This window comes from Amphiura filiformis, chromosome 9 (assembly GCF_039555335.1).
Source record: "Amphiura filiformis chromosome 9, Afil_fr2py, whole genome shotgun sequence".
In the NCBI taxonomy this organism is placed as follows: domain Eukaryota; kingdom Metazoa; phylum Echinodermata; class Ophiuroidea; order Amphilepidida; family Amphiuridae; genus Amphiura; species Amphiura filiformis.
Genome location: NC_092636.1, coordinates 51,345,996 through 51,354,621, shown reverse-complemented (window position 1 = coordinate 51,354,621; position 8,626 = coordinate 51,345,996). Strand labels below are relative to the sequence as shown.

General features: G+C 35.2%; 1 protein-coding gene across 1 annotated transcript in view; it reads left to right on the top strand.

The window, feature by feature from the left end:
- The first annotated feature begins 1,639 nt into the window (after positions 1 to 1,639).
- Positions 1,640 to 8,626, top strand: part of LOC140161125 (START domain-containing protein 10-like) — a 29,153-nt gene continuing 22,166 nt past the window's right edge. The window contains exons 1-2 of the mRNA XM_072184535.1: positions 1,640 to 2,179; positions 6,104 to 6,251. Coding sequence (XP_072040636.1) covers positions 2,009 to 2,179; positions 6,104 to 6,251 — 319 coding nt within the window. The 5' untranslated portion in view covers positions 1,640 to 2,008. The remainder of the gene's footprint in view (positions 2,180 to 6,103; positions 6,252 to 8,626) is intronic.

Sequence of the window (8,626 nt, the reverse complement as noted above, 5' to 3'; positions counted from 1 at the left end):
GTCATTGAAGGATCTTCATTTTTATTCACCCCCTCCCCTCTGCCCCCTCCCAGTGGCGTAGATTTATTTTTGAATGGGTTTGGGGGAACCCGGGGAACCTCCCCTCAGACACCCCCTGCATGCTGCGTATAAAAACAACTGCCCGTTTTCGCTTCTATATTTCACGTCCAGCACTTGATGTTTAAACCAATGATTTTTACAATAACAGTGACTTCAATTTAATTATTTATTTATTTCTTATTTGGGGTGACCAATCAATGCACCGGCACTGTTCTCCCTTGGTTCTTCAATTGGCCTGACAATTTGAAAATATGATTTTTTTTCGGCTTTTTTAAACTAAAATTTTACACAATAGTAAACTAAATGGTCCACCAAATGGCTTCAATTAGGTCTTTGCAGAAGTTTATCTGAGGGGCACCCCCAGACACCCCTACGTGGCGTAACTTTATGGGTAGGCCTAGGACTAGACTAAAGCAATAATTAATACAATAAAAGTCAAAACGAATGGCTTCAAACGGGCCGTCTTTTTGCAGATTTTAGGTTTTTTCAAACTAAAATGTTTCTTATTGTGACAAAATGGTCCACCAAATGGCTTCAATTAGATCTTCATTTTCCAAAAGTTTCTTACTCATGACTTCTGAGGGGTGGTGCAATAATTATGTGTACCCCCGGGGGGGTGAATTCTCAAAATGGTCTGCCAAAAATCGCTTGCCCCCCCTTTGGCCGTGCCAAAAATCTTTGCCCCCCCTTTCGACGTGCCAAAAACCTTTGCCCCCCTTTTGACGTGCCAAAAATCTTTGCCCCCCCTTACACATGCAAGATTTTGGGGAACCGAATTTAAAACCTTAAATTGTTTTAACATATAATGCGAGCGCAGCGAGCAGGAAATTTTGCATATTTGAACGTGTTCGTAGCGTTTTCCTACACCTTTTTAGGGCATAATATAGAAACGGTGCCCAAAATATCTGTGCCAAAAATTGCTTGCCCCCCCTTTCAACCTGCCAAAAATCGCTTGACCCCCCTTTCGACCTGCCAAAAATGCTTGCCCCCCCTTTGGCCTGCCAAAAATCTTTGCCCCCCCTATAATTCACCCCCGGGGGTACACATAATTATTGCACCACCCCTGAGGGCGGTACATTCCCCCATCAGACACCCCCTGCGTATTATTATATTTATTTTTCTAAAATTGTAGGGGTGTTCATTGCAGTTTGTTCAGCATCATAGTTAGGATGATCAAAGTAAGAAACTCAGTAGCAAATAAATGTCATTAAAATGTCATTTAACAGAGAAAATGTCAAATAAAAAGAAAATAATTAAATATTTTGCATTTCTCAATTTTGGATGCGGAAGGGAAACAGTAAACTCAAAATCAAAAGGCCTAATCAAGGCTGTATTTTCGTCTCAGATTATGCCTAATAACATAATTAATTAAAATTACATGACCCCCCTATATATTTCCCGGCCGCCCCTTTAAATAATGAGCGATCCCTAAAAATACTAAATATTGCGTTAGTCTTTTTCAAAGAACACTCACGGGCCTCATTGCGTCACGACAATGTAAAACTACTACAGGTGGTTGCAGTGAAAGTGCAAGGTGAACAAGAGTCTAGTCCATATATATAGGAGACTTTAATACGTACATGACTACGGTCCTGATGTTGTGTTTAGTTTAGCATGTTTTTGACCTGTTTTAGCGATTGGATTATTCTTATTTTCATAAACAGTAGTCGTAGACACGTTTGTAGTTTACACAATGTTTAGGTACTCTTGACAGTTCATCTTTTTCGAGAATTTCGGTTATTTGTTGGCAGCTCCATTCACCATTCAATTGTATTGCCACATTGACATTGTACGTGTTCGGATACCATTTTATACCAGCAGCATCGTACACTGCACTGCACTATACTAAACCAGAGACGGCACTGTCATCATCGTACAGTACATGAGTAGACTGTGGAATACTCTTTTTATTATTTGCTTGGAAAAACAGTAACTACCAAAAAACACCATGGCTATGGGTTTAGGTGATGTACGTGTACCAGATGATCATGACTTTGAAAAATTTCGTAAATTAGCCAATGGTACTGAAGGTTGGATTCAGAAGTACAGTAAACCATCATTGAAAGTGTGGTTACAAAACACAACAGAACAAAATGTTACAAATGTGAAACTGATGAAGGTGAGATTTAACATCAAGGAGGATTATATGATTATTGTTTTACATCTTCGATGAGATTTATTGTGTATTTTACCCTGTTACATTTACCTCGCCAAAAAATCTTTGGTGACTTGAAATTGATTTCTTTGGTGCTTCACAATCAAAAATGTACATTTTGTAGCTATTTATAGACCACTTGACGTCATTGCAACTTTGCAGGGCATAATATGTGCATTTTAAATCACCCACCACATTCCATATAAAATTATAGTACAAGAAAGCCATTAACAGTATAAAAGCGGTTCATTCAAGCATATCGATAGACCAGTCACTCACCTTTGTTGATAAACAGTGATGTCAAGTGGTCTACAAGAGCCAGTTATAAATTGGGAGTTTCTTATAGAATTGATGGCATTGATACTCTCAAAAAGGGAGCACGGTGGTCTAGCGGAACGGGCACTGACTCATAATCGGAAGGTTGCGGGTTTGAGCCCTGGCGACGCCATCTTTGTTGTGCCCTTGAGTAAGGCACTTTATCTCGATTGCTCCTCTCCACCCAGGTGTTTAAATGGGTACCGGTATTCTTAAATGCTGGGAAGGTAACAGAATCACTGTAGAGGAGGTGTAGCGATCCCCCTATAGCAACATTACATGGAGGAGTCTGGCCCAATCGCCAGTGAAAGAGAGGTGGGCACTCCGATCACTGTTTATACAGGATTGTCTCCTTTTTACCTTAAATTTGGTTGAGAGCCAGTATTTTTAAGAATAGAATGTAACATAGTTTTGCCATGGCATAGCCTAGCTATATGATGATTGATGAAATACAATCGCCAAATGTTGAGAAATGTATGAACAGAGTTCAATAAAGCCATATTGTAGCCATATTTGTTTTTTTTTAGTTAACAATGTGCCGTAGTTTTGTCAAATTTTCGAGTAAGGCGGTTTATTATTGCGATGGAAATATTAGTCGGGACACGTATGCGTCTATGCAATGTTCATAACACAGTACGTACAATCGTACATGGCATGCAGGACGGTGATACACGCTTCAAAGGATCGTACCGTATTTCTACCGCCGGAGTAACACGCATTGGCATTGGTAGTAAATTCCAATTTTCTTTGCTTTACCTCACTTGTTCGGCTCAAAATTAAAAGGGGACATTATCCAAAGCTTTAGCTAGAGACCCGTCCAACCGTCATTTGGAGGGCCAACTTTCGAATGGATGGCCTACAAGTTGCCAAAGTCATCTGCGAGGCTGTCCAAAAAAAGCCTTATAATTGCGATACATTCATGTTGAATGTTACCAACCACTGGAGCCTCTAAATGTCTATAAAAAGGTTAATTATAATAATAATGAATGGTTCGTTAGCGATGCTCTTCCAGATTCCCAGACTGGGTTGGATGGACGCCCTATTTTAAAATCCTGGCTAATGCTCTGGACATACATGTATCTGACAGTAAACGCTAACATTTTATGGAAAAGAAATACTAAAATCTATTTTTATAGAAATGTTACAATAATAAATGGCTTTAATAGAGGGCATGATTGTAGTTAATGCCCTTGGCTCTGCCTCCACATGTTTATTTTAACAATTAATCAATTATAGATATCAATGAAAAACCTGAAAATTTGAGCCTTTAACTCCTTTACGTTTTTGCACAGCATCAATTTGAAATTTAGGGGGGCTGGCATGAAAAGTGTTGTCGTGTGAAAGTCCAACTTTAAGAGGCCATTTCTCTTAAACTAAACCCCTAGAACATTCAAATGCTCTATTCTATTCTTTTTTTTTTTTTTTGGGGGGGTGCAGATTTCAAATTTGCTGAAATAAAATCTGTATCTTGCTTCCAAACAAAGTTATAGGACCCCCAAAATGGGAAAATTCTCATTTGAACCATTATAATCTGGGGGTGTGCCCAGAAACTGAAGATATTTTTATTGTCCAATTTGTTGGAGTTGGTAGATTCTGACTTAGAAATTGGAAAACATGATTTGGATAAAAAGATTGGTAAACCCTGTCCTTGCTATGTGAAGGGTTTTTACGTTTAAAATCATCAAGGCATAGCAGGTTTTTTTTTTTAAAGGCCATTCTTATGGTCAGTTAGGAAGTCAATTGATGAGTATGATTATAACATACATGTAAGTCCAAGGATCAACTTTTAATCAGACTTTAGAATTGTGGGATTGATTGCGCCCTGTCTAATACATGAAATTGTAATAATGACGTCAATAATAATTCAAGGCCTTTTCACGCATCGGAAATTCAGAAAGTAATCGATGCCAAATTGTATAACCCTCTGTTGAAAAAGTGATACTTTTAATCACTCTTTTGTTAAAAAGTGCATTCCAATGGAGAGACAGGTTTTTTTACATGTGTAAGTTCTCTGTAATTATTGATTTGAACTTTAAAGAGATATCCCTGATTCTTGCCAAGCCAGCAGGAGGTGAAGGGAGATCAATTAGTATCAGAATCAATTTGTACGTATGCCTTATGATCAATATTTTATTTCCTTTATTTTTTTTAAAATTAATCATTTCCTTTATTGATTTTAATTCTGTATTTCTTTCTCATATCCTTGAACACTAATAAACACTGATGGCTAATTTCACTGTGACACATTTGGGCACATTTGACCCCTAGGAAACCCATGACGATTTTTTTTTTTAGGCCAAAAAATACACCTTGATTTAAAAAAAACACCAAAAATCTGTGATTTCCCACCAAAAAGATGAAATCTATTACCAAAACATTAAAATTTGTAACTTGTGTTCACTGCATAATCTATTGATGATCTAAAAATGCATTGGTTTTGTACACAAATCTATCTTTCTAAAATAGATTTTGAAGTGAACACAAGTCACAAATATGCCCCATTTGGATACAAAATTGTATTTTTTTTTTAACAACTACGAATGATTGCAATACAGTACTTTGCTCTAGGTTAATTAAGGAACTCTCCAAATCTGTGGAAAAAATTTTTTTTTTAGATTTTTCCAAAATATCAAAAACGAAAACGAAAAACGCAAATATGAAAAACAAAAATAATGCATTTGCATATTCCTAGCAGCTCTACCCAAACTAAATCAACTTAATACATTTGCTGGTAGCTATAAAACAATTAATTGGATGGATAGGACAATGGTTGTTTTGTTATGTAGGTTTTAATTTGAATAAAAGTTGGTATATTTTGGTTAGTATTTTTATTTGAATTGAAGCAAAACTTTAAGAATGAGAATAAAGGTATTGTTTTTAGCCGCTTTCATGCATCTATCATTACCAATCACATAGATGACATCATTATTTTTGGTGTAAAACAACTATGCTTCATCTCGTTGTTTTATTTAAAATAATGATGTTGCCTGTGATATTCATGGCAGCGGCTAAAAACAATACTTTTATTCTCTAAATTTAAATTAAACTTCATTTACATCCAAAAATACCAGTATTATATTTACTGCTGGGGTCGTATTTTGAAATATCACTTAAAAATGCTGATACAAGAACGTGGGTGACAAAGAAGTTACACATTTTCTTCCAAAATCATGTTTTTTTTTTAAAGAAAAATTATAAACTGTGATCAATGTTACTTTGCGACCATTCATAAAAGTTTCCTATAATTATTCTCTTACATTTGACATGATAATGAAACCAAATTTGTGATGGTCCCACCTGTATAATTTTGCAAAAAATATCAAACATTTCCAATTTCTGCAAAGGAGGGTATTAATATGGAATTGTGTATATTTTCATTAACTATTTTTTGTTACATAGCAGCTGAGGAGGAATTGGGTTTGAGACTTCACTAATCTTTTGCTTTATTTGCTATGTGGAGTGAATGTATTGCATGTTGTTAAGTTCATGAAATAAATACATTGTATATATATCACCAACGGTATTCATACAACTAAATTGATATTTCTGTGTTTATTTGAATTCTCTTCATAGGCACACAAAGTAATGAATGACGTTTCAGCCAATACTATGTATGATGTACTACACGATGCAGAATACAGAAAAGTATGGGATTCCAACATGTTGGAAGGTTACGAGCTGTGTATACTCAACCCTAATAATGATATCAGTTATTATGCAAGTAAGTGACCAATAAAATTGATATGATAAATAAAGGTATCAAGTTTCGGCGATGAAAAACACACCCTGTTCTACGAGCGGACTTGGAGTTGGTCGCTCAGGATTTTTTTTCCAACCCTAACAATTAAAATGTATACAGTCACAATCAATAACACTGGCAAAAAAATGGCTGTTTGTAATTTCTAACAGCAAAAAAAGAAAGAAAAAAAAATCCCCAAATTATGCAAAATCTGGGTGGGTCGGGAAAATGGTATGTGACTAAACACCTGGGTGGGGTGGAGTAATTGAGATACCGGGGGTACTTTAAAGTGCCTTACTCAAGGGCACAACACAATGGCGTCGCCAGGGCTCGAACCCGCAACATGAGTCAGAGCCCATTCTGCTCGGCCACCGTGCTCCCAAATTAAAGATCTTCCATAACACTATTAACAGAAGTCTATTTTGGAGTGATGTTTTATTGCACTACTTATGAAGGAGGGCAGCTTAAAAACTGAATAGTTACTTTTTGTATGGGATCTGGGGTATTAAGGGCTGGGGTATGAGCGTTTGGACAGTATTTATTTTGGGACATTAGAGCACATCAGACATATCGAATTGCATTCTGAATACGAAGAATGTCATTCTGATATCAAATAATTTTGATTTTTTGAAATTCGCAATTTAATACATATTTTATGGCAAATCATTAAAATTGATATTTTTGATATTTAACAGTACTTGAAGTAAACTTTATAAATCTGATGATTTATACTTAAAGTGTATGTAGGTGGGATGAAAAACCGACGATCAATTGAAAATTTTGACCTTTCGTATTGAAGATATGGATTTTTTTCCCAAAACACCAACAAAAATTAGGTCTTTTGGAAAAAAAATCCATATCTTCAATATGAAAGATAAAATTTTCAATTGACCGTCGGCTTTTCCTCCCTGCTACATACATTTTAAGAATATATCATTAGATTTATATAATTTACTTTGAGGACTGTTATATATCAAAAATTTGAAAAATATCAATTTTTATAATTTGTGATTAAATTTGTATTATATTATGATTTGCAAAAAATTAAAATTATTTGATATCAGAAAGACATGCTTCGTATTCAGAATGCAATTCGATAGGTCTGAGGTGCTCTCATGTCCCACAAAAAATACTGTCGAAAAGCAATAAACGCTCATTTTAGATCCCTTAAGGTTATGGTGTTTCCAGACCATAAATTTCAAGATTACCCTTTTATTACAAAATAATATTCATATTAATTGAAAGAGTAAATTTACAAGGGCTGTTATGCAACAGTGCCTTTAATAATGAGCCATTTCAAAGGGAATACGTCTCTGTGTATCAAAAAGGTGTATTACCTGATTGACAACCTCATCCCCCATTTGATATAAGAAAAAAGCTTGATTTTTCTCTTAACCCAGTAAAATTTCAGACCTGAAAATGTTTTATATAATGTGACACAATCTGCTCCTGGGGCTAAAGAAGACATTTTTGATAATTGAGTTACTGTAATTGTTACCAACAAATATAAGCCTATCATATACTGAAAACACCAAAGGTCTAGCATACTTGGTTCTTAAAGTTTTTGATGTTAATTTTCTCATGATTTTATTGGGTTTTTTTTTCAAGGCTCAAATTAAGTAGGCACTTTTTTTCAGGCTTTTTTTACCCCATGGTTGCTAAGTTTTGGCTCCTGGTATGTCTAATAAACTACAAAGTATAGGAATAGGAGCTATCTTTAGGGTCTTTTTTTACTCCATATTTTTGCCTTTATTTCAATTTCAAATTTGCTGCCTTTGGCCCCATGGTCCAGATTGTGTCACATATGAACAAAACATCCTAATAGTCTTTATAACCCCATGATGGTACACCAAAGGCCCGCACAGTTCTGTGGCCATTGTGATGCACTTTTTCTGTATCACTGCAATTTAAATCAAAATTTTGGATCAAATAATAATGTACAAAACACAATATGACAAAATCAGACTTTAACTTAAAGTTTACATAATTATCCCATTCCTTGATGGAGAAAGAATGACATCAACAACCCAATAATCAGAAAATGTATGATTTCAAAATAATTGAAGCCATCCTCATCAAATCTTACAATATTGTTATAATTACGATAATTGTAAACAAATTAAGTGCAGTTTAATACCTCTTCCCTAAATTGATCAATACTAAAAGTGATATAAAGTGTGTTTTTGATATACCGTATTCAATAAGAAAATAGCAGACTGCTATGATTGAATATTGCTTATGCGATGCTTTTAGTACGCTTTTGAAATAGCGAAGTAGCTTTGCTGTTTTGATTGAGTACACAGAGATCAGCAGTATAATAATATGGGTAGTACAGCTGTAACCACATGGCCATGTGT